The sequence below is a fragment of the Megalopta genalis genome, chromosome 17, assembly GCF_051020955.1.
Source record: "Megalopta genalis isolate 19385.01 chromosome 17, iyMegGena1_principal, whole genome shotgun sequence".
NCBI classification, from domain to species: Eukaryota; Metazoa; Arthropoda; class Insecta; order Hymenoptera; family Halictidae; genus Megalopta; species Megalopta genalis.
In genome coordinates, this window is record NC_135029.1 from 4,570,158 (window position 1) to 4,597,633 (window position 27,476).

The following is a 27,476-nucleotide window of genomic DNA, read 5'->3' on the forward strand; positions in this document are numbered from 1 at the left end:
TTTTGGAACTTTTCCAAATGCATAAAAAGGGTCACTCAATTGGATGATACCGAGCATAAAACACGAGTAAGCATGATGCCTGACGAGCAACATATCCAACGTCCTTTGTACATTTAAAAGTTGAAAACTTGAGGTTAACATAAACTAATAATATTAGACTACGGTTTTTATGCATTTATGGCGAAAATAAATAGCTGCAATTTTAAACGGTTGAAACACTGAAAGATCTGAACAGTATCAATATATTATTTTCGACTTACTAAAATTACTCATACTAGGAAGAAATTCCTATGTGACTCTTGCTTCTTGCAACATATACAAAACATTTTTATTTTGCATAAAACTCCGCAGTCCAATAATAATTTCGTTTAGGATTGTTGTATAGAAAAAGGAATTCCACAAGTTTCCTCTGTGTATAGCATAATAATTAACAAATCTATTAATAGTTCACGATCTCCATCCTGTGAAAATTCTTTTACCGAAACACTTTTCCGCTATTAATTCGGGTATGAGACTTTATTGCACTGACCGCCGCTACAATTCTCTTAAACGACTATTCTCTTAACGAATATGCGTAGGTGTGTTCAACAGTTATCACTTCACAGATGTAGAGCACCACTTATACTTCCTACGTTCTGCTACAGAAAATATATGGACACCTGCATAGCCTAGAAACAGGTGATCCTAATCTACAGCAATAAATTTCGATGACATTTTTACCTGGACAGAATAAAATACAATCAAAATTAACAAAAATAGACTGCGGATTTCATGCATTATTGTCAAAAATGGTTAGAATTATAAAATAATTTATAATTATTTTATTTAATTTTAATTTATAATTAATTTATAATATTATAAAATAATGAGACACGTTTGAGAATAGTTTTAGATAAAAAAAGATATTTTCATCTGACTTACGTATCTTACAATCAACTCGGACAATCTTTATTTTACAATCTACAAATAAATGTCTATATATGACATTTACAATTAATAAAAAGCCATCTCCCATAAATAGAATGCGAAATTTAGAAATATACCACGAATACCTTTAAATATCTTGGGCTTCATTTTGACGATAAATTCAATTGGAGAAAACATATTCGGGTGAACATAAAACAAATAAAGATGTACTTTTCTAAAAAAAACCACTCAAAACTATCAACAGCGAACTACAACTAAATAAAACGATCATTGAATCCATTTGGACGTATGTACATACTTCCAGCTTAGAACATGACTCGGAAATCATATATTAAAAAAATTGAATATCTTCGGTCAAAAATATTACGATCAATATTAACAGCGTCGTGATTTGTTAGAAACGATGACATTAACACGTTCCGTGGCGAGCTTTTTTTACTCGAATCTTCACACTTTGATATTTTACTAAAACTTGATGTATTACGTGCAATTATTAATTCTCGTACACATAACAACGTAACAAAAACTTATCAACGCCCATTCTTGCGGTGGAAATTGATTCTTCGGTTCTAAATTTCTTGTAAACAATTTGTTCAGTTCACTAAGTAAACATGCAAGCGTGTACCATCGATGGTACACGTGGCACGGAACGTGTTAAGAAACCCCTTACAATTAATTCAATCGAAGAAGAAATCGCGTGGTGCGCTATATCGCGCCAGAGTAGAATGAACGATCATATAAATCCGCGTACTGACAATTGTTATGCAAATATTCCCAAAAGAAACCGACTAGACCAATTCTAACGTCTATCGGTAAACGTATCAAAATCGGTATGCTGTTATAGTAACAAAGAACAATTGTAAATGTCATTAATTCTTAGATCGGTTATAAAATGTTATAAACAATTGGTAAAACATTTTTACTTTTAAATTCATTTCGAAAAATTACAGTTTTGAAAACGAATATTAAGGCTGTTATTACGCGTTGCAGTAAATTCTCCTCAATTGACGCTCACATTGTACACAAAAATGGACAATTTGGGAAGAGGAGATACGATTGTTCGAGTGTTGCGGCTTGCTTTTCTAATTACCGATTGTCAACAACTATAAAAACTAAAAATAATTAAAATTGATTTCCTGAAAAATAACTTTCGCACGATATTATACACAAAATAATGGAATGTATAGAAATATACAAATATTTTCTTGAAATAGAATAGAAATATACAAATATAATTTCTTTGCAAACACCGATATTTTTAAAACAATCGATAATATCAACGCGCGATTTTCGTCCCTTTAACTTTTTTGTAATTATTTATCTCACGGAGAATGTAGTACAAAGTTTTCATAAATTTATCGAGGCAACCGATTCCGCCGATTCCGCTGAATCAATAGGCGGAACGCGAGCGTTTCTTTCACTGCAATTGCTTTATCAGGAAGCTCGTGAAACGTTTTGTTAAGGTGGAAACGATGCCAAGCTTCGATTCCATCACATTTAAAGTTCCGCGACGTCGTTTAATACTTCGACCGATACGAATGTATAAAGTATCAGTTTCCACGCTCCTCTCTTTTATCCGACTTTACCTTACTGCAGTAAAGTGAAACTCAAACACACATTCTCTACGTTTCCAGCTTTATACGTGGCCCAGTTTTCGACTAGCTCGCGAACGTGTTAAATGGTCACGGCTTACGAACCAGTTCGTTCAGTTTTCCCAATTTTTCGTCGTTCGTCTCTCGAATATTTCGACGAACGGTGGAAAAAAAAGCATCGCGGGAATGTTGTGCATCCTGACACGGATCACTCCTGTTCCAGAATGCTCTCGCAAATCTAACGACGTTCGGGACGAGATCTTCTTCCCGTAACTTTGGGAAGCGTTCCGAGTAGAAAGCGACACCGATACAATTTCGAAGATTGTTTCGTCTCGAAATTCTTTATTAGGAGTGGTTTCGTTTTCGAATTGCTATGAAAACGAAAACATTTAATATTTTTCAAAAGTTTTTGCGCTTCATTAAAACTAGTAAATCTACCGATTAGTTATGAAAAGTAATTTTGTTGCAGTAATTTTATTCCTTATGATAAAATGTTTATTGAAAATGAACAGAATACTCAAAATACTCTCGTATTCGGCGAAATAGCAATGAATTTTCTGGAACGAAATAAATTGTGCAATCGTATCTAATAAGTTCTTCAAAAATTTTGCGCTAAAAGTTAATCATTTTGTAGACCACATTCACCGTTCTACGCTCCAAAACACTGGGTAGTATTATGGATTGTTAGACCGCGGATCTTTATGGAAAATAAAAATTTGTATCTTATCTCACATCGAACAGAAATTGTATTTCAAACAAAAATGTATTCCTGCTTTTAATGATATTCGTATAGTGAATGTAATGCTACAGTATTTTTAAATTCTTCTTTCATCTTCACTGTTCCGTTTCGTTTACCCAATTTTGTTATAACTATCATTTCATGTAATTATAAAGTCCACAGTCTAGTTATCATTTATTGAGTCTACTTTATCTGATTATTCATCATTAATTCAAATTTTCACAAGTTTCGTTCACCTCGTGCAATATAGCAAACCGACGATGAAGATTTCTTCTAAATCGACACGAAAGACTCTTCTGTTAGGGAAATTAATAATGTGTGCTAAATATGTGCTAAACAACGTAGTTGTGATAGAAATCGTATTTGTTTATAGAAATACTATCGTGTCCAAAAGTAACAGAAATATGTTGATTGATTTGTATTTATTAATTTGTCACCAAAATATGATGAAAAATAACGAATCCGCTGTTCGAATGTTAAATCATGAAATAAATGGCTACCCAGTTTTTGTATCTTGCAGCCCGTGCACAGAATTTTACATTGCATAAAGTTCCATGAGGTACTAGACTGCAGATTTTATGAACTTATGATAAAAATACGTTGATCGAATTTGAAACAGTACATGGATTACAAGAATTTACGATCATCTATGTATAATTAACAAATCACCGAAATTATTAAACAAAAAACATAGTTTTTATCTTATTCTCGCTTGTTGCAATTTATGAAGAAAGCTTTTACTTATTTTTACTCGCCTAGGCAAAGACTATTACAAAAAGGTAAAGCAAGTTCATGTAGCAAAGTCTACCGAAATCCGCATAATCTTCCCCGGATTACCTAATATTTCCAGCTAAATCTTCCAGGACAGTCTTGTTTTAACATTTTTAATCCTTCTCCGTGCGGGCATAGCCGTTGTTCATTTATAATGACGACTAAGCAAATCTGGCACGCGTATCGCGACCCCGTTAATGGACAAAAGGGTAATTTGTAATCACTAATTACATCCAGTTAAATCTGACGTGTTCGCCCCGAAACCAACGCTACGTGTGACGTTCTGCCTCTCTCTCTCTCTCTCTCTCTCTCTCTCTCTCTCTCTCTCTCTTTCACTCACTCTCTCTCTCCACCGGGGTTGCAGCCACCCCCGGTCCTAGGCATTTCACCCTGGACCGCCGGAACCCGGTATGATTAGTGCGAGCGATAAGTCGAGACGTCTGGCGTATTCTCAGCGCGTTATCTGCCTGCAATTAGTTGCGCGTAACGACGTGTAATTAAGACAAAAAGCTCTCGAACTGTCCCTTCCACGCAATACACTGTGCCACGTACCGGACCCTTGCACTCTAAGTTGCCTCGCGTCTTTGAAACCCAAAATCGTTACATACCCAAAGAATTTACCACCGAATTTCTCACCCGATGGTTGCTCAACCTTGACATAACCTTGACATAACCCTGAGGAATTTTACGAATTTTATCAATCGTCCACCGTAAAATGCTCATGGGAAATTAGAACTGATTCCCCGAAAATTAACTTTCTATAGTTCACAAAGTAATTTTACATTTTTAGTAATATTTCAATAAAAAAAAAACTATTATATTAAATTATACTTAGAAATAATAGAATATTGAAATATACAAATATTTTCTAGGATATAGAAATATACAAATATTTTCTAGGATATAGAAATATACAAATATTTTCTAGGATATAGAAATATACAAATATTTTCTAGGATATAGAAATATACAAATATTTTCTAGGATATAGAAATATACAAATATTTTCTAGGATATAGAAATATACAAATATTTTCTAGGGAATAGCGGTATGTGAATATTTTCTAAAAAGCAGAAATGCACAAATATTTTTTAGAAAATAGAAGTATACATATATTTTCTATTATTTCTAATATAGAAACATAGAAATATGGTGTTTTGTTAAGTTTTCACTTGAATGTCACTAAAAATGTAAAAGTTACTTTGGGTTCATAATTATTCACATCACTCTATCTACTTATGAAAGTAATAGAAAATTAATTTTTAGCAAATCAGTTTTTTGGGGGTTTTTGTTTAGATATCAGTAACCATGTAAGAGCTACTTTGAGTCTGTAATTATACATACCACTGTACACGAAGCTTCTCGATTTGTTAAAAATGTGGTACAGTCGATTTGTCTTATTGTATGATGTTTATGGTATGACTATGATAATGAATTATGATGAATACGATATTGGATGATAATGAATATGAATTTAAAAGTGAAAAGGAACTTACACAATTTTGGAGTTTTATATAAACGTATGAACGAATTAATTTCTTCACGTAAAGAGTATTTCGAAAGTTGAAGTTTATTGTATTAGGTCATTAAGTATGAAATGTCCGATTACCTAAAGCATCAAGTTTGATATCCGATGTTTCCGATATTTCAATTCGATCGTCCTTTATTTTTTTTTTACAGTAAGAAGGAATACGCCATCTGGCTTTCAGACACACTCTTTTGTTTCTAATAATCTATCGTATTGTCGTCTGAGGGTTAAATATTGTAAGTCATGGATAAGTCAAAAGTTCACGTTATTTTCGAATATGAGTTCCGTCGTGGAACTAATGCAGCGTAGACAAGTAAGTCGAAATGTTAATGACAAATAGACGTACAGTACGTCGATGATTTGGAAAATTCCGATCTGGAGATTTTGATATCGAAAATTACCCACGCGGGCGACCTGAGAGCCAAGGCCCGAGATATTAGAACCCGGATAAAGCTTTACAATTCAATAAGAAAAAATTGTATAGAGTTTGTAAAACAAAAGTTTATATAAAGTTTTATAATACTTTAGGAAATTGTACGTGCGAATTTTGGCGCATTTCCTGTTTGCACGAGACATAATGCATAGCACACAACGCGCAGTGATGCGCCCAGGATAATAACGTCGGGTCAAAGTTTACTGAAAAATTAACTTCTGCGTCGATATTTCGAAGGTGAAATCCAGCGGAATCGTATTTATGGTAATTTTAAAGTGACAGAATTAATGGCTCTCGATACCGTATGCCAGCCGTGACAAAAATAACGCGAATTTACACAGACGCGTTTATTATTTTTCTCTCGGTTAATTTCAGATCAGATATTCACGATAATGTATGTCCGACCATGCGGACGTGCATTAATAATGAATCACGAAGGCGAACGAACATTCGATGAACTTCATAATTTAACGGGCGAGGAGTGTTTTCGTGAATTTTGTGAGAGATAAAGCGACAGTTATCACGGAATATTCTTCGTTTTTAACGTTTACCGAATAAATCGCGAACGCACAATGGATGTGACCAGGGATTAAAAATGATTGTAATATCGTATAAATATATATAAAAAAAAGAAATATATATAAATATATACAATATTTTGGTTCTTGAAACGCTTACGGGAAAATGTGCTTACCGTTAGACTGCGAATTTTATATGCATTTATGCTCCTGTCTCACGCAGGAGAACAATTTGGATAAATGAAAAATAATATTTTGAACTAGTTAAAGTGATTAACATGTTGACTGCCACGGCAACAAGCTCGAAAATTTCATAATTTTAAACGTCAAATTAAAATTCAAAGTTAAATTGTTTAAGATCAATTACTTAAGATGCAATTGATTTTCATAGAAATAAATTTTCAAATCTGAGAATATGGCTGATGCGGCAGGCACAAGTGTTAAATGTAGAACAATTTTTATTTTGCATAAAGATCTATAAGTAGACTGTGGACTTTTAGGCAAAATGAAAATTATCATCATCTCTTATATCAAACGTAAATTAAATAAAAATGTATTTTTTCTTTCAATGATGTAAACACAGTGAAAGTAATGTTGCAGTATTTTTAAATTCTTCTTTTGTCTTCACTGTTCTACGTTTCGTTTATCCATCCTTGTTATAAATGCATAAAATCCGCAGTCCAATTATGAGATTTTATCGATTATTTATAGCTGTTTCAGTCGGAATCGACATTATAACGGAGTTTAAAACGGTTATTTTCAGAACATTTTCAATCTCTGTGCACGACGCATCCCAGCAACTTCAAAGGACTGTCACGTTTAAAATATTTATTATTTTGGATTCCAAAAATTACTGAGTACCCTTTAAATATTCTAAAATAAGAGCCGACGGCGTTTCTGTTAAAATGATAACTTTATTATTATAACTTATGACAAAATGTTGTCCAGCTTTCGTACACATCGAGTGCACAGTGAAGGTTAAAACAGAAGTGTGAGTGAGAAGAGATTCAAACTAATTAATCTAGACACGAAAGCACATCTTGAAGGGCCTTAAAAAATTTGTTATTTCCCGGTGCTCGGTCGACAAATTAATATCGGAGAAGCCGTTTCATGCTGGATTTCGAGGAATAACGAATTCTCTGTGTTGCGTGAATCTGCTTGTTGATTTATTGACAATATGTCACAGCTCGTCTACCGATATTGGATTTTTCTACTCTTTGAGTGGTTGTGTTGAACTGATCAGTCTGGGTCAGCAAGTTTTCTATTAAATCTCTCTTTACATTCTTTGCGTTTAATTTTTCAATCTAAATTCATATTTTATTTGTACGTTCTAGGTCGATAGAATATGCTACGAATTTTTTGGAGATTTCGAGATTACGTTTTGTAGAACGTGATTATACTGAAGTGATCAAAACGTGTTCAGTGAAATCATCGACATTAGCGTTGAGCGACAACAGATTCGATGTGTACGTCAGTCTATGATGAAAATATCTTTCAACACTCAATTTGTAATTAATATTGTGTTCGAATTGTTTAGGAGACGGTTTACTGTATTTATTAGATAGTGATTTCATAGTTACAGAAGTTGCATTGTTAAACTGAAATAAGTACAACATTATTGTAAATCCTCTGACGATTAAGGATCTATGTTAACTTTTACTGTCAGCTTTGTTAAATTCTCATTTGATTTTATCGTGTCTAAAAATGAAATTAACATTCGCGTATAGTGAACCAAAAAGTGTAAATAACTTTTAAGATACAGTCACAGATTTGTTTGCAGAAAGCTGCTACAGTTATTCATCCAAATTGCATTATCAATTTCAAATATTATGGTATATAATTTATGAGATTAATTATAGTTTATAAGAATGATAAACCGAAATTTATTTTGACTTTTCGCCATTTTTATTACAATTTTACCATTTTATTTACAATTTATTTAACCGTTTCTCTGAAAGAGTTTATAATTTCAATAATTCTGAAATAAAAATTTGTAAAATTGATCATTTTAACTGATATGCTAGTGTTAATGTTAAAACTAAAATTAAAGTTTTATTCAGACATTACGTGAACAAATGCGTTAATCGCCGTATTCAAGAGATTGTTGGTAAACATTTGTAGTTTGAAACTGTGAATTGATGTAATTGTGTGCAAAGAATGGACATCCATGTTAGTTTTACGATCATTTTGGAAGAACACAAAAAGTCGTCGACGGAAGTATAGTTAAATAAGAAACCTAAATAAGGGTTAAACAATCTCGCTAAAGAGACGTCATTAAAATATTTAACACAAACCGTACAATTTGTATTCTACAATTATTGGGATTATAAGGAAACCACATTTAATAAATTTATTCGTCCCAACATGTACTAATATAAAAATTGGGAAAAATCTAAATAAATTCAATACTGTAATTTGTACAAGGCAACACAGGCGAGTCACTTTTAACTAGCCGGTAAGGCTAGTATTAAACGAACCGATTAATTTCCAAAAGTTTTACATTTGCACGTGAAACTTGTTACGGCGATCCTCACTTTCGTACATTTCCTGGTTCGCGGGGACGATAATCGATAGGTAATTGGGTTCGAACGTAAAGTAGCATGTTGTTTAGTGAACTTTAGCTTTTTTCCAGTCCGCGTCCAGGGCTGCGAGCCGTAACACCTATTATAAACCTGACTTTAGATTAACATAAGATAATTTAACCAAACACGGCGGAATAACGTTCTCCGTTGTTTCCGTGACCGAAACAATGCGCTATTAGCATCCCAACGCCATCATAATTATATGCTCGTGAACTCACGCAAGAGCGAGTAACCGTGCCGTTATCTCGGCTAATCCTATTATAATTCGTATTAGGTCAGACTGCAAAACCGCTTTTAGCGAAAGGGGCTCGCAGTCCTGCGCCGGCCGCTTGTAAATTTTTATTGACCCACGCTCGGCCGCAATAAAAGCGTCCATTATCGTTATTAACCGTCACAGCTTATTGCCGTCGTAGTTCTGATTGATTAACACGTTGCTCTCGTAACTCCGGTTGACCGGTGTCATTACTATTTCCAACTGCTTCAGCATTGCGGTGTTCCATATAATGCGCTGCGGACGAATTGGTGACTTAGTGAATTCCTAACTGCACGATTTGGTTCCTCGAGTCGCTGCATTCGGTGCAAGAACCAGTGAAATGGTTTGCTCGCTCGTTTTTAAGCATTCATTTCCACAGGCGACCTTCGTAGTATAATGGAGAAGCATTGTGTAATTTATTATCCCGTCTGTTCATGAGTCGCGATTATTTAAATATAATCGATTTGCAGAAATGATCGTGGCTTCGAAGATAATAAGTAGACCGCGGATCTTCGGTTACGTGCAGATGTATAAAATGCAAGAAAACGTATAAATTAACAAGGTCTAATTGCATTTTTCTTTTCTTTTTACAGTGAGTAATCTTACAGTCTACGAAGGACACTTTTATTTCATTCAAATTTTTGTACAATTACGTGTGAAAATGATACGCATAAAAATTCGCAGTCTGGTAATAAAGTAGTTTTTTATTATTCATACTATTATTGGAAACATTTTATGAATTTTATATTTATGATTCCACGCTAGCTTTTATGCAACCGACACAGCGTTTCGTAATAGTCGGATACGCTTGATAATCAACGTGTGAATTGAAACAAACAAATTAATTCAATGTGAAAATATCCGCTAGCATTAAACAATGGATCTACATTCGCTACCCTCGCTGCAGAAATTTATTACAACACATTAACTATCATAGGTATTAACGAAGGGAAATGAACAGTTAATAACACTTCATTTAATATTTTCATAAAAGTTCAGATAGGGAAAATAATATAGATGTAATCTAAGAAAAACACACACACACACACACATATATAAATTTTTTAAACACAGTAACTAATATTCTTTAGAAAGACATAATACTTGAAAATAAATAATATTGTTTCTGTAATCAAATTTTATATACTTATATACATATTGTGTTACATAAAATGAAATACAGTAACTTCTCCCTAATTCGCGCTCAAATTGCCCATAGAAATGGTCAATTTGGGAAGAAGAGATACGATTATTCGAGCCTTGCGGCTTGTTTTTATAGTTACCGATTGCCAACAACTATAAAAATGAGACGCAAGGCTCGAATAATCGTATCTCATCTTCCCAAATTGTTCATTTTTGTGCGCAATCTGAACGCGAATTAAGGAGAAATTACTGTACACGCAAAATATGAACGGTTTTCCACGAAACTGTCGACATTCTTCAAATAAATATAATCAACATTTGCAAAATAAATAATACCATTTCACTATTAGTACAAGTTGAAGGCAATTAGCTGTAAAATGCAGAAACGGCTTGCACTCATTAGCCTCGAAAATGTCCGCCTAAATCGCATTCAGAAAGTGGAGGATCGCCTCGCAACCTCTTTGCGAGTAAGACAGAACGAAACGGAACATCCTCGAGCCAGAAGCAAACAAGAGAATCAGGCAACGGCTAGGAACAGCCGGCGAATAAAAAGGAGCGGCTGTTGCACTAAAAATGTCACAATATTTACACGGATTTAGAGCTTCCCGTAATCGAGCTTAGTTGCCATGGCTGTGTCGGAGAATTTATTTAGCGCGGTCGGCCAGCAATTTGCCGGTGGAACCTGTTCATGCTCCCGGCAAATATGCAGAAATGCTCGAATAAATAATATCAAAGTGTATTCGGAGGGACCTTGATTCATTAAATCCCGGCTTGGATCTCTTAATACGGTTGAAATGGAAAATGTGCAACGAGGTCAAACGTGCCGGTGACCTCGCGGGTTACTTCGGTACCGCGGGAGTGCATAATCCTTTCGTAATGACGTGCGCGTTTTTAGCTTTAATACAGCTGACACGCCGCAATCATTGCCGGCCGAGGAAGATCTAACCCCCGCACGTGCACACGCCGCTCACGTTTCGGCTTCGGATTAACGTTCGCCCGACACCGTCGCGCCGATTAAGTTTCGCGAAATGCCGACTTTGTATTTGCCGGATTCGACGTGAATCTCTTGCAAAAATATCGAACAGGACAGAGGAGCCAATTAATGTGCCCTGTGGACGGACTTCAGGAGTTCTCGCTACTGAAAACAGCTTTGGCAATTTAATTGACATTAACGTGTTTGCAGTAATCATTTTAATGAACTGCAAAAATAGACGAAAACAGACATTCACTCTTAAGTTCATTGTAATATCCGAGTCTCAGAGTATCACATTTTAATAGTTGCTTTTTGTGTACACAAAGAATAGACAAAACAAAACAAAAATAGAATCAATTTGCCAGCACATTAAAGCGCATAATTAAAAATATAAACACTGTATAGAATTGAAGACATGACAATGCGGTTTCTGAACATGAATGTTATAGCATTCACGTCATTTTGCATCACGATGAAAATGATTGCTATAGCATTCGCGTTCACGAACACGTTAAGAAATTCCAGATTTTTTTAAATTTCCAATAAAAAAAATATCAAATTTTCTTCGAATATTAGGAGAAAGAAAAAAAAATTCTGCGTGCCTATAATCTACGATCTACAAAGATCAATCAGTGTGTTTCAGTTTCCGTACCTCATCTCCGAATATCGTGCTTCAGTTATTGTGCTGCCACCCTGAATATTGATTCGAGCCTTAATAACTGTGCGCAATAAAAATTTAATACTTAACGTACTTACACAAATTTTATTTTCTATAAAAAAAGTGTAATATCATAAAAGATCACAACAATTTACATTAAAGATGACTGCTTTAATAAAATTTCATGTTTATATTTCATCTCTTTAAAAATATAACGAATAATTTGGCTAGGTCTGTTTTTTTTAACACGTTAAGTGATGAATATCAACTCGAAAAATTCACAATATCAAAATTAACGATATTAAAGTCATTGAATAATAAAAATCGATGAAACCGAAATTAGAAAGTGGAAATTTCCATAGGTAATATTAGTTCAGCTATTTTGTACTCTACAAATCCTAGTAACATTCAACTTGTTCAATATACATGTTACGATGAAAATGAATTTCAAAAACCTAGTTAAAAATTAGTGTCACCCATTACGTAACTCACGCGGCACTGAACATGTTAAATATATTGCTTCAATTTTGTGGAATTTTTATGGGTACTGGCTCGATTATCAACGTGTCAAAAGCGGTTAAATTAACCTGGTCCAGTTAACATATCAATATCGAAGAATAAATATGCAAGCGCAATCCGCATTATGTTTTATACATATAATTCTGTCAGAATTTCATTTATGTACATTTAAATAAACCTGCAAATATTCACGTAATTGTTTCCAAACATGTTAATTTTCATTTGCAATTAATTTTGCATGCAATTTATATTGATAAGAAATTAACCGAACGCCAATATTATACAGTAAATACTTGATTCGCAGTCGGACTGATGCTTTATAATAGGAGTTGTTGAAGTTTGTACAGAAATAAAATTACTTTAAATTTGTCCATCATTCAAATATTTACAAAAATAGTTGCAATACCTGTATAAAAAAAAAGAAATTATAACACCCATTCGCCATTTCTCTTCAATCGAGTAAGTTAACAACAAATACAAAAACGCTGTAGTAACAGCTGGTATCCTCTTCATTAAAATTATTCATTGAACAAGTGATGACATAATTTGTTCACAGCAACGCACGTGTCGCTGTGAATTGAATAATCTTACGTCAATGTTCCGCAATCTGAAATGATGTTAGATTCCTCGAATGACCTCCGTAATTACAATTCGTGTCATCAATGTCAATTCGTTCACTCGCGAAAGTTTCTTTATAAAAGCGAGCTTTCCAATCACTCTTGATAAAACACGACGATATTCAGAAACCTTATTTAGCAAGGCTGCTGGCTGCTGTAAAAATCAACGAGAAACAGAATTTTCCCAAGCATTCAATCTCCCAAAGCGGGAGCAACTTTTCTCATTTTCGCCGGTCCTCCAGTCACGAATGTGGCCGGGGTCTCGGTAGAATATAATTTATGTATGGCAATAAAGCTAGCATTAATGTAAATTACGTTTCACGATAAGCCGTGCTGTGGGAGCCCTCTTAATAAAGAGTTCCTTTGCTTATTAATTTCAGACTCGGCGGCACGGTGCAACGCTAACAACAACGGTCTACCATCTGCTCGTTCTGGCCGGTATGTTGGCCCTCGGATCGGCGGCGTTCTGTCCGAACGGTTGCACCTGCGACGACGATAACCTCGTGGTGTCCTGCATAGGAGCGAATCTGGACGTGATACCGATCGCCTTGAACCCCAGCATCCAGCGGATAGTGCTGAAGGAGAACCGGATAAAAATCGTGGACGCCGCGGCGTTCCAATTCTACGGGGACCTGAAGAACGTCGACCTCTCGAGCAACCATCTCTTCATCATACCGAACGGCAGCTTCGAGGCGCAAAAGCAACTGGTGGAGCTGCACCTTAGGCACAACAAGATCTCGGCGTTAACCGAGAAGACGTTCCAAGGCCTGAAATCTCTCACGGTGCTGAATCTGCGGGACAATTACCTGGAGAACTTGAAGAACGGCTTGTTTGCCTCGCTCTCGAAGCTGGAGGAGCTCGATCTGGGGAAAAATCGAATATCGAAGGTTGAGCCGAGCGCGTTCCAAAAGCTGGGCACCCTCCGCGTGTTGCACCTCGACGACAATCAACTAAGAACGATCCCGTCGCCGGCTTTGGCGCCTTTGAACGCTCTGGCCGAGTTACACATAGGCTGGAACGCGTTTTCTTCGCTGCCCGACGACGCGTTCAAAGGCCTGGAGCAGTTGACGGTGCTCGACATAACCGGCGCGGGTTTAGACGACATCGGCGACGGTGCTTTCCGCGGGCTGAACGCTCTGCGCACACTGGGTCTCGATGGGAACAAGTTACGAGAAGTGCCAACGAAACAGCTGGCGATACTGCCTCGCCTCGAGGAGCTCACCTTGGGTCAAAACTACTTCACGAGCCTGAGGTCTGGCGCGTTCCAGGGCCTGTCCAAGCTGAAAAAACTCGACATATCTGCGGCAAAGCTGTTGACCACCGTGGAACGAGGAGCGTTCTCGGATAATGCTAATCTGGAGACCCTCGTGTTGAACAGCAACAAACGACTGACGACGATGGAGGACGGATCCCTGGCCGGTTTACCCAACCTGAGGCATCTGATGCTCCGCGACAACGCGTTCACCGGGTTCTCGGAGTCCCTGGTGGCCTGGAACGAGCTGCGTCGCCTGGATTTAAGCGAGAATCCCTTTGTCTGCGACTGCGGTTTGCTCTGGTTATCCGAAGTCCTAGTCCCAAGGAACTCCAGTCCGGTGATATGCGCGGAACCCCCGGAATCAAAGGGAAAACCAATGAAGGGCATGACGCCGGACGAGCTGGGCTGCGCTTTTTCCGATCCGCGAAAACAAGCTTTGTTAGCCACGCTGTGCGCAGCAGGGCTCGCCCTTTTAACCGGCTTAGCGTTGATCCTCTACTACCGATGCCGTAGACGCGTCCGAGACGCGCTCAAGGACTACAAATGGAAGAATCGCGCGATCTCCCGCAAGGAGCACGAGTATCAGAAGACCTTCTCCGACGACGAGTACATCGTGCGATCGGCGCACCCGCATCACCATCATCACCATCACCAGCCGCAGTCCCAGCAGATGCCGCCGCACCATCACCACCATCATCTCCAGCAGCAACAGCAACAGCTACAGCAACAGCAGCAACAACAACACTCTCAGATCTCGACCAGCATCAAGCCTATACCGGTGACGGAACTGTAGCTAGAACTTCGGGCAGCGAGCCCTGGAGTCGGAGGCGTTTGGTTCCTGCCTCACGGCAGTACGACCCTTGCCGAAGGCTTCACCTACATCGACGGGGAGACGGCGCGACAGATGCGCCGTCCGGGAACGCTGCCCAACTCCGGTACATCCGGTCACCGATCGGTCGGCCCCATGGAGGACGGGTCGTCGCCATTGAGCATCGCCGCCGATAATTGCTCGACCACCGGCGGCAGGCTGCATTATTCGAACCATTCTCTGCGGCGCACGCCTCAGCCGCCGCATCTGCCAGCCCGCGACAAGGAAAGCCCCTCCGATAGAGGGCAGAACGACTCGCGGGTTCAGAACGGTATACCAGGACACCATCATCAACCACCGCCACTGCCCTCGAGACACCAGGCCTCCTGCGGACAGTCGTCCTACCCCACACTGCCCATGAACGGCCACGCGACCCATCAGTATCATCACTTCCCGCGCGAGAAGGATCGATCGTCCCGCGATCGAAGCCGCGATCGGGACGTCGGGGTCCAGTCGGCCCCTCATCGGTCGGACAAGCACCGGGAGGCGCAGATGGAGATGGAGATGGAGATGCACGACGGGATGGACATGGGCGAGATCGGCTCGTATCGCGCGTAAACGCTGGAAGTCCGCAGGGCGAACGGATGCGAACTCGCGTGGACGAGGGGTCGGACGCGGGGCAGGCCGAGTGAATTGAAATCGAAGACTGAATCCGAACGTTGAACGAGCACAGCATCCGGCAACGAAGTTAAGACGGCGGGTGACACGCGCGGATGCCGCGTGCATTGGGAGAGAAAGGGATTGGCGAGTACACTGGTAAATCAAATTGAAGACTGATTAGGACTGGCATCGGTGAACGATATCGACGAGCAATTTACTGATACTGGTACATTCCAATCACCCTATTCGCGAGGCCTTGGTGGAACGAATGAACACTGATTCCAAGTGGATCTCGGTCGCGTAGGATCGCGCGCCGCAGCTACGCTGTCGAAGAGCCGGGCGACAGTGTTCCGGCGCGACTCGAATGCTCCACGAACGATCCACGGGATGGTTAACGAAAACGGTGCTTCGCCAAGGGAATAGATCACTGACCCGTCTTCGCGACTAAAAAGATCGGCTGGAGACGCTATGATGTGGGAAGCGAATCGATCGACCGATCGATCGCGCGCTACAAGTCGTCGCAGAGCTTTCTTAAGCACCACCTGATCCGAACGTGGAATTCTTGTCTGCGTACGTACATACTCTGGGATAATACATACTCCGGAGGCTCCATAACGAATGGACGAAGTTTACAAGGCAAGACGAATCGGCCAGGAGATTGCGACGGTGAAACGTTCTCGTGGAATCGCGTCAAAGAGGACAACGGTGGTGCATCCCACGGTCGTCTTCGCGTTGCCGGCAAAGGCGCGCGCTCCAGACGACTGCGACTTTGATACGTCCCCGACGAACGGATCCGAAGAGCGAAATCCGAGGAAGAAAGCGAAGAAGATAAAATGCGCCGCGAAGTTGCGAAAATGTTATCCGCTGAACGAACGTCCCGGCGCACGAGACTCGGAGACGCATCGTTTGTAAATGTCACGCTAGCAAGGCGACAGAGTGGAACCATCGAATCGCAATTCGAACTGGCGGGGGCCCTCTGTCGCGTTTCTACTTACGCTGCGGATCCCAGTCGGTTCGATAATTACCGGAAGCAAACGTCCTCGTGCCGCGAACTATGAGTTACAAGGAAAAAACCGAGAGAGAATCGTATTCAGATTACTCTGTCCGTAACTTAATGTCCGTTTGTATTTCATTTCTCGCGGTCGAATTATGTATGCACGCGTACCACGTATTTATTAACGTTGCGAACGGACCTTTCGTTTCGCTTTTCACGCGAGAATTTTCATAATGTCCTTTTCTACTCGGTTACGATCTCCAAAGTGGGTACTTAATAACTGTAATTTTTTCGGATCATCCGTAGCCCTCGCGCGTTGGTGCTAACTCCTGCAAATTCGCCGGTGTCGCTTTCGAGTATTCGGCTGGAAATCATTCTCTCCGCGAGCTTTCTCATATTCGTGGTAGATGATACATTAACCCTTATGTCGATAACCGCATACCTTTCTGCACATTCCCCCCGATAAAATATTTCATTATCCGGCCAGATCGTCGTTATCTGGCACATTTTCTACTGTTATCAAAGAAGTACTAAATCAGATTGGAAGATTAAGTTTGATGCACGTTTTTTTCAATAACCGGGGTACTCGGGTACCCTAATAGGGAGTGCGGGAGAGAGTAGAAATTCTCCGGACAATTAATAAAAATATTTTATTGCGATAATAAGTATAAAAGAAATAAAAATGAATGTTTATATAATTACACAAAAATTACATAAAACGCTAACGTGATGTAGGAGCTGATCATAGCGGTATCCGGATACCCCGATTATAAAACAACGTTGACAATTTCAGTCACTGACATAAGGGTTAATATTTGTTCTCTTAGTAACTTTACCGATTCATTTGCCGATGACTTTTTGAAGTTTAAAGGACGGAACGAGCTGATGACATCGTAGGGATTTGTTCCGTCCTTCAACGAAATTTTCGTGCTGCATCCGTCTAACTCTCTCCGGGACGAATGACCTTTTCCTTTTATCCCTAAAAAAAACATTTATTAACGGGAAATCTTCGGCTCAGCGAGACAAATTGACAGTCCTTCAACGAATGACGTGCAATCGACAGAGGGTCACGTTCGTTGGGCTTTCAATTTCGTAGAGCCATGGTCTTCTTCCTTGCAATTTCTAAATTTATGATTTTCGAGCCATCTTCCTTCCGGCAATAGAGCCATTTCTGCTTTTTTGAACAATGCACACCTTCGTCGGCAGCATTTTTTATGACAGGATCGCTAGCACGCACCGCTTCGTCCAGGATTTCTTGCTACATGCGGCACTGCGTGCTACATCACTTTACATCCCCTTCCATCGCGTCACTGACCAACGAATTTCGAGTTTTCTATCCACGGAACTGTATAAAAACTCGAAACCGATTCTTCTCTCGATCAGTTGTCACTTGTCAGTTCATCGTCAATTAGTCTTTAGTCATTCGTCCGTCATCGATCAGTCGGTATCAGTTCAACTCAATTCATTTGAAACCAGATACAATTAGTCACCTAAATGTTAAAACCGTTCTACATCAACCTGTCATCCGTATCACTCGAAAGAGTCGTACGGAATCACGCAGACTCGGTGTCGTATAAATTTGAGTCGGAGACTTACGACCTCCGCAGATCGAACAGTTTCACTGTTTGATCTCGCCGAGAAAACGTGAGAACACAGGATTGTACGAAATTGTCTCCACTTTCGGAGTGCCACGCATACCTGCAATAAATCATGCGTTCGAAGCCGTCCATTTTGTCCCAGACACACTTCATTGGCGCCAAGGTTCCCGAAATTACGCTCGTAGTCATTCATCTACATCAGGCACGAGCAACAAGCGCTCTTTGCTCTGAGAGCGCTCTGAATTGCCCCTGGGAGCAACGCTTAAGGGCAAACGACGCCAGGGGAAGAGGTAGAAGGTTAGCGATAGTCTTCTGTTTTACTTTCGTTGCGCGAAGTACCCCGACTAGGCGTGGCTTTGTTGCTTCGACTTCGATGGAACCTCGGCGATTCCCCAAAGGGCAATCCGTTCCCACACCTGGTCTTTGTTTGCTCTTTCATTTATAATAATCACTTTGGCTCCCGTTAAAACCCTAAGCCCTGCGATGTCATCGGTGTGTTCCAGATGCTCGACGAAGAACGATGTTCTTAAATTCAATGCCATTCGCAATCCGTTCTGAATACGATCCGAAATAAGACGTTCGCATAGCATCGGCTGACATGGACTCGCGTACATTTCAAACACACATAGATCGTAGTCGACCGCTTAATTACACCGAGACTGTCGAGTGCGACAGAAAGAGACGACCTCAAGTTCGATGGCGTCTCGGTAGCCGACTCGGCACCTGACACGATAGACGGGATTTTCAAACACGAAAGCGATCTTAGCGAGTCGACTACCGAGTAACCGCTTAATTAAACATTCTAAGTACTGTACTTCGTGAATCAGAAATCGTGTAACGATATTCTTTTTTATTTTTACATTCGAGGGCTCTTTCGCGGATGTCATTGATCCCGGGCTTAAAATTTAAACGTAGCCTAGAAGTGACTTGCACTTCTCTCTATCTTCGTTTGTTACAGGAATCGTCTGGACAAGCTCGCAGACCGTTAAGTTCGACCTTATCCCCTCTTTTGTATTTTATTTTCAACTCTGCCCAACTTCGCTTTTAATTCTGACAATATGCAAATGCTACCGTTTATTTTAGACTTGCTAAGTTTACAATTTATACAGTAGTGGAACATCTGATCGAATTATATTTATAGTTATTTTTTCAACGAGAACTACTATTCGGCGAAATTCTAGTGTACAGGAGCACGTTGCGAACTCGATTATTATAGTTTAAGCTTATTAGTTTGGTATTACGGATATGTAACTAACAGAGGTTTCTTGGAACGATAAAAGGCCTACCGTTGTATAGAATCAATCATTGATCACTCTTCCCGATTTTATGTTTCTCTTCGTAGAAAGCTCTTTGTTCAGTCGCGTATAAAACAGATCTGTGCTAAACTCAAGGCAAACTGCAGTAACGGTTTATCCGTGACCATACATAATCACGTCTGATATCGGTTTTCGAATTTTGATAAAGCATTTCAGTTTTTCACGCGCAACGCTTTTTTTTCATTTTGTATCCAAACGATCAATCATTGTTCGCAACAAAATAAAACACTGAATCTAATTAATTAACGAGAATTCTTGAGTTGTGTAAAAATGTTTTCGCGTAATTAATTCTTGAAGACACATTGACGCAAAGAAATATTCAGATACGATTTTCCACGGATCACGTTATTTTCCGACCTACGACGTTTTCATATCAAATCGTCGCGACCTCGGTCCTCCGTATCGTGATGTTAAGTTATTCGATTCTCACGGACGCGACACGTGCTAATGAACCGCACTGAACGCGTCTACGGTAAATAACAATGCCCAATGTAAATAAATTCTTGCAATGTCTCTCGTAATCACGGGAGAGAGTATCAGACTTATATTCGAACTCTAAAACACGGCAGCAAAGTGTCGCTCGTAGACGGAACTATCTACGATACGATGCCTCGAAGTTGTAAATAATTATTTTTATTCTTTAAGATTTACGGGAGTTTCTCTTGATTGTAAGACATGTATATATTTTTCACGAGATCGAGAAGCTAATATATCTTTGGTATAAATCGCATGGTGTAAATCGTAAATTTAAGTGGGTCGTCTTGCCGCGGACTGGTCGCTGTGTTCACCTCTCGCTAACGAAGCGACCACGATCGTAGTTTTTACGAATCGGTAGAATTCGTTCGAGAGTTTCCGACTGCGAGTTTTCAAAAAGAAATACACGATCCCTCTCCACACCGCTTATCATCTCAAGCATTCGATGCTCCGACGTTCGAAGACCGTTAACTTCGTCGGTAAATGAATCTGACGTGTCTTAACATCGTTAAAATGCGATTGCGAGGACAGGAACGTTTTCATACACCGAAAAACAAACAACAGTTCTCCAATCCATAGCCAGTTGATCCAAGCAAGTATCTGTTGACGCAAATCGAAAATTTTAATGGCCTATTAATTGAACGTAAGTTCTTTTTGTTTTTAAAATGGTTAAATATAGTAGCAGTTCTTAATATTTTGATTTATTATTTATATTATCGTTTGCTTCCATGTTCCCCTTTCCATTTCCAACAAAAAAAGACAGTGAATTGAATTAAGATGCATACATTTAGGAACGAAAAAGAAATATTGGAAATTATGTTTCAGTGAATAAATACAGAGAATAGCAAGTAACAGCAACTTTTCCAGATTGAAAGATTTCAAAAATTGGTAAAAATGCAGTTTGTGCAAGGCAATTTTTGTGAACTATTCTAAGATATTTGGTGTATTAAAAAAATCCTTATCTGAAGTAAAAAACAAACCACATATTCTTTTAAGATAGTCAAATAAAAATCATTATAGTCGACTTTGAAAAATTCTAATCGTTGAAAAATCGTATAACAAATTCTAGATAGATATTTATATAAAAAATTATATATCATTGCCAAATAATCTTGTTGCCTAAATGTATGTAATCCTTTAAATAAATAAAGCTTAGCTCCTACAAATCCTTATGATTTATTTATTTTGATCACGTTGGCAAAAGTTACCTCGTTATTAACAATTCACTAGCAGGAAAAGGAGATACACGTTTTTCTCAAATATTCATATTTGCTAAATCTAAGAAAATTCGTGTCGTTTCAATCAACTGAGATAAATGATAACACATATATGGATCAAAAAATGCTTTATTTAAGAAAATACTCTTCTATCTTATCTTCTTGATAAAACTTTTCGTTATTTTTACCAGAGAAGTGCTTCAACTTTCTTCCAGTATCTTATCGATTTTGTAAATGATTGAGCGGTTAAAAGATTCAATAATTCATTCAATTCAAAAGTCCTAGTTAAAATTAAAATACATCAATTTTCTGTTAATATAAATTGTACGATCTCTCTGTCTGTACTGCATAATGTAAAACCTGCAGAATCTGATCATTTAAATGGTACTGATTTTGTGTGTTTGAAGTATAATGTAAAAATAAGTGAAGCATTATTTGTTTAATCTCCTATGCAACTATTTTGTAAATCCAAACAGTTTAACTCTTTAGAAGATACATGGATGCGTTTGATTAGCATAAATCCCCATGCATCTATGTTTATTTGACATATTTTCGAACCTTTGAGAATTTCTTCGAGATCCAATGCAATGAATTAACAAACTAGCTAATTAAAATACAGGTGGTACAACTTCGGGTCAAGATGTACTCACCACGCAAGGGTCAATAGCAATGAAATCTAAAGTTCTCGGACTTTCCTGGTACTGAATAAAAGTGCCAACACAAGACGAGGGATCAAAACCAGTTATTACATTTCCGTGCTCGTAGACAATGGAATTTCCGTGCTCATCAAATATTTGGCAAATGAGATCGCGTTAAAACGAACGAGCTAAAGGTCCGAGAAGGTTTTTCAGCTGCTCGATGGTCGGATACGAAGGAGCTAGGAGAGCTGAGAAAGATGCGAACCTTGCGCGACGAGATTATTCTTCCGGCCGAGTGTACCCTGTGGAATTCCACGGTCACACCGGCCGAGAAAGGTGACTGCACCTTCAATCGACTTTCCTGCCGTCCCTGTCCGTGCAGGAGCTAGCTGAATTCCAGGCTCCCGGCCTGGACGAGCTTCGATTGCGAAATAAGTTCCGAATAGCTACCAGCCACCGATTGTTTGCGGAAAATCGAGAAAATCCTTCCGCGCGGATTGCGATCGAAACGTGCCACTCAATCGGACGATCGGGTGAATTCGTCGCACCGCCGGTGTTCGCGGATGCCTCTACGCCACCCTGATCTTAAACAGTTTCTTTCTTTAATTCCTGGGAGCATTGCGTTCGTAATCAGTGGAATAATGTTGGCATGTGAGCCGGGTCACATTTTCGTCACATCTGTTAGGTTGTTACATGTGGAATGTGCGATTATATGTACAAAGTATTTCGATGAAGTTTGTCGTCAAAAAATGGTATTAAATCTACAAGCGTATATCATTCGAACCCTTTGTACTCGGAAAATTTAAATCACTTACCAGTGACACGAATGTAATAGTAGTACTCATAAAGTAGTAATATTTTAAATAAAATGTAACACGAGATGGAACGTTTTGGAAATGATAACTCCACTTAAATAGGATTGCGCTTGAAATTGTATTTGTACGGATTGTATGAAAGAGAAATTGTTAATCTTGGAATATCACCATAATTACCACCACAATTGTCTTGTTATGTCTCCTTAAAGAAGACATCCGAGTGCAAAGAATTAAAGATGGGAATCTAGGTCTTGAAGTACAATATTCATTGATACAGATGCCTAATGTGGCTTTTAAATAGTATTTCAGTAACAAACAATGCGATTTTTGTGCACTGTTCTTGCGTTCATGGAAAGATAAATATACTAATAACACTAGCGGTAACACTTTTGTCAAATTTAATAAATGAACGCATTATTCTTTGCTAATAAAGTAAATTCCAAAGTGGAGTTAACTATTTCATAAATGAAATACAATGAACAACCAAAAAATGTCACTTCTACTACAATGGAATTGAGAAACTTGTGTTTTGACTACAGTGATAACTGCTTCGAATAAATTATGTCTATGAAAAATCTGCTGTTTCACATGTAAGAAACTAACACATTCAAACTTAATTAAAAACGACTAAACTTCATTCGATGAAAATTGCAGGACTTCGAATGAAAATATTGCGTACTTCATACTTATATTTATATAAATATTATAATACTGTTGAATGTAAAAGAAGAAAAATTTTCTAAAAGGTGAGATTAAAGGCGAATGGTTGATTCGATCTCCCCGGTTGACAGGTTAACGTTATTGCTAGTATTATTATTACTAATATGATATCGCAATAAATGATTACACTCACATTTACACTTGAGTTTTGTTTCTCTTTTCTCAACACGACATAACACGTATAGATATTAAAATATTTAAAATGCCTGTTCCATTTAAATCGCGTTAAAAAGATAGTTATTTTGAATTTCACAAAACGTTCTCCATCGCAAAATGTTGTTTGGTTACCTATCAATTCTTGGCGCGATACATAATCACTTTTAAAATATCTATTATCTATTTCATTTATTTTCGAACACAGATGCGACTTTCAATCATAAACATTCATTTGATAGATAATGCATTCGTACGTTTATTTTTATTAATTCGTAAACAATCTGTCTACTTCTGCTCTGAAGCAATATTTATTCGTAGATATATTAACGCATAAATACTTAGAAAGAATCGTCAAAATATTCGATACCTTCTTGTTTTAATATAACTTATTTCAATCGATATTTAAAAATAAGTATTATTACAACTACAAATCAAAAGTATTGCTACATTCGTAATATTTATAATAAAATTACTATGACGAATTAAAAAGAATGTAGATTGTTCTGTGATGTTGTACGAATCATTAAATTATAAGTCTAAGTTTAAAGTGTTGTTGTTATAATTAATGCGGCCGTTTGAACAAATAATTTATACAACACAGATCAAGTGCCAATAACACTTACTAATTTGAGATGTAAATCACATCTTGCAAACTGTCTGGTTCCAATAGTTTACTGCAGCGTATTTTATCGAAAAATTCTGCTGCACTAACTGCATTTTTTAACTATTATTTGATTAATGAAATAAATTGTAATTCGATAACATCGGCAACTTTTTGGAAACAAATTACTTTCTAAAATGATCTAAAATAACGGATTTCAAACCAACAGTAAATGTGCCGCTATCTTTTGAACACGCATCACTTGAGGAAATCATTTCTTATTTGACAGTCTCTTCTACGTTTGCAACTGGATGTTTATAATAAACACTCGACAGTCTAAATTTGTATACGACTCCGAAAGCGTTGTGTGGTAAGAAACAATAAATACAGAAGTACTAAGTGAAAAATGGACGTTGTTAATCGATGAGAGTAACGGAGAAATTACGATTAGGTTGTTACGAATGACTCTATTTCGAATGATATCACAATAAAAAATGTGTCAATACAATTCAACACCCAATCATTTTATCAAATAATTCTAAGCACTCGAATTTTATAACCGTTCAAGTGATGATTATTTTTCACATAATAGATACCTAAATATTTTTAGATATAAACTGAAATTTATTTTAAAAAAACAATCAAAAAAGAAGAAATAGTACATTGTCATTAGCTAAGAAAATAATTGGCGAAATGAAGCTTAAATATTATTAATACCGAAGCAATAACGTAGCCGGCGTAAATTGTTTGCTGCTACAAAAGCAAGTGTTTTGCTTCAGAAAACATTGAAACTTTTTGCCTCTTCGAATAGAACTATTCAACTACATTAGTGAAAGTGATACGTGTCGAATAGATTTCTTCAATTTTAACGAAATTATCACGTTACAAATTAACGACGACCATTTATCTGAAAACAGTACACGCAATAACCGGTCAGCGACATTATCAACATTTTGACAGGATCGAAATATTCTGACACCCTCTGTGTTCACAAGAATCGTCATTTCACAAAACCTTAGGAATAATTTAAACGCAAAATTAATCGTAATCTATCGTTTAAGTAAACAGTGGCGTGCGATCATTTGAAATCGTAACTCCGAAGAAGCAAGATCAAAAGTTTTCAGATAATTTCGCAAGTTCAAAGCACAAACGATCAACTACAAATAATACAAGCATCGTGTACGAATCTTTGTAAATTGTACAGGATGTCAAAAAATGTTTTGTCATAATCAGCATAGGTGAACCCCGCATCCTCGAATCGACGGTGATCTGTCGAAAAAAGCTCCCGCAAAAACATCCTTCACCGAATTGTTCCAAATCAAAATTGTTCTTTGATCGTTTTGCGAACGATTGTAGAAGTAAAAATTGAAACGAGTAATTTAAAAAAAGAAATTTTGGCCTTTGAAAATTCAATCGATGACAGTTTTGCGGGAACTTCTTTTGACAGATCTCCGAGGATTTAGAGTTCACCTATCCTAGTCACGACGAAACATTTCCTGACACCCTGTACAATGCGTAAAAGGAACATTTGGTTTGTATCGCGGAGGTGGCCTATTTAAATAATATTCAATTCCATTTTGCGACCGGAGATTTGCGGTTCGGTTTCGTTTCTACGTATTTTAATTGCTTAAAAAGGATGCATGAAGTTCAACCAACCCAATTATTTCAGCCATATCGTTCTCTCGCAGAAGGTTATTTAAAATTGATCAGAGGAATTTATCGATAAAACAACACATCTCTTCCCTTTTATACTCTATTTAGTATTTATGGTACTGATACAGATTAAATTCGTTGTGTTAATGATTAAAATTTAAATATTCAAAAGTATCAATTTTCGTCGAACTTTGTCGAAGATATTGAACGCATAATTAACCTGAAATTGAATGTTTAACATTATTTTCTATAAACTATGCAACGCAACGGCAAATAAAATTTTCAGAACAATATTGGAAGCATATGACACATTGATTTTTCGCAATATTCGGATCACTGGGAGCTAGAATCATTTAATTTATCGTTGAATCACCTAATGCATGAATTTTGTGTTTGTAGAAAATTTACGACAAGTACATTGTACAATGTAATATGAACTTATAATCAGAGCTGAATAATATCTACGAAGAAACATTTCAAATACTATCTTAAATAATAGAATTCAAATATAAGAAATGAAATTTCAGCAAATAATATATTTTATTTTGATAATGTAAAACATACATAAAATAAACTGTTTTATTCTGACGATCTGAAACAAAAGAAAATATTTTATTTTGATAATATAAGACAAAATAAAATAATTCTATAATTATTTATAAATTAAAATATTATAATTCAAGTAAAACATTAATTTAAATAATGTTTCAAACAACGTTTACGACAAACCAAATATTTTCTTGGCCAAAGTATAATGTCTCGAACAAGAATAAAATTTTATTTTCCAAAACAGATGCACGCGATGTAAGATAAATAATAAAATATTTATTTATTCCCTACTATTCGAAATAGCATTTTACTCAGCTCTGTTTCCAATATATAACAATTTATTATAAATTCAAGTCAAGTGGAATACGCAATTGAATCTCGATCATTGAATCGCTAATTAATTAAAACTGCAAAAAGTCTCCTCCACATTGTTCGCACTCTGCACGCATCCCAACGTTCGCTTGAAACAAACTGTTAGCGCGCCTAAACTCGTATAGCTTTTCGGCGACCGACGTTGGCGAGCGTTATCGAAAGAGAGTTCCATGCAAGATCGATCCGAAACCACAATCTCTTTTACGCGGGGTGATTTCTAATGATTTTTCCTACACCGAAATTCCGGACGTGTAACATTCGTGCCGGGCGTTGTCTTTAAATAAACACGAGGCGCACTATTTTTGATCACAGCGAGCCTGAAATTCGTTTCGATATTCAGCCTCGAGCGCGGAATATCCCGTGGAGCCCGTTGCACCGTGAACTTGTTTCATCAAT

General features: G+C 37.7%; 2 protein-coding genes across 11 annotated transcripts in view; both read left to right on the forward strand.

The window, feature by feature from the left end:
- Positions 1-15,335, forward strand: part of LOC117227984 (uncharacterized) — a 736,131-nt gene extending 720,796 nt beyond the window's left edge. For all 10 annotated transcript variants that reach the window (XM_076527155.1, XM_076527154.1, XM_076527158.1 and 7 more), the window contains one exon: positions 13,635-15,335. In XM_076527155.1, the coding sequence (XP_076383270.1) occupies positions 13,635-15,302 (1,668 nt within the window). In that variant the 3' untranslated portion in view covers positions 15,303-15,335. The remainder of the gene's footprint in view (positions 1-13,634) is intronic.
- Positions 15,336-15,413: 78 nt separating this feature from the next.
- LOC143260728 (uncharacterized) lies at positions 15,414-23,887 on the forward strand. The gene has a single exon (XM_076527165.1). It carries the CDS (start codon positions 15,414-15,416, stop codon positions 15,933-15,935), a length of 522 nt encoding a protein of 173 aa, XP_076383280.1. The 3' UTR covers positions 15,936-23,887.
- Positions 23,888-27,476: the final 3,589 nt, after the last annotated feature.

Coding starts and splice junctions, on each gene's coding strand:
- LOC143260728 (XM_076527165.1), top strand. CDS start 15,414: ATGCGCCGTCCGGGAACGCTGCCCAACTCCGGTACATCCGGTCACCGA.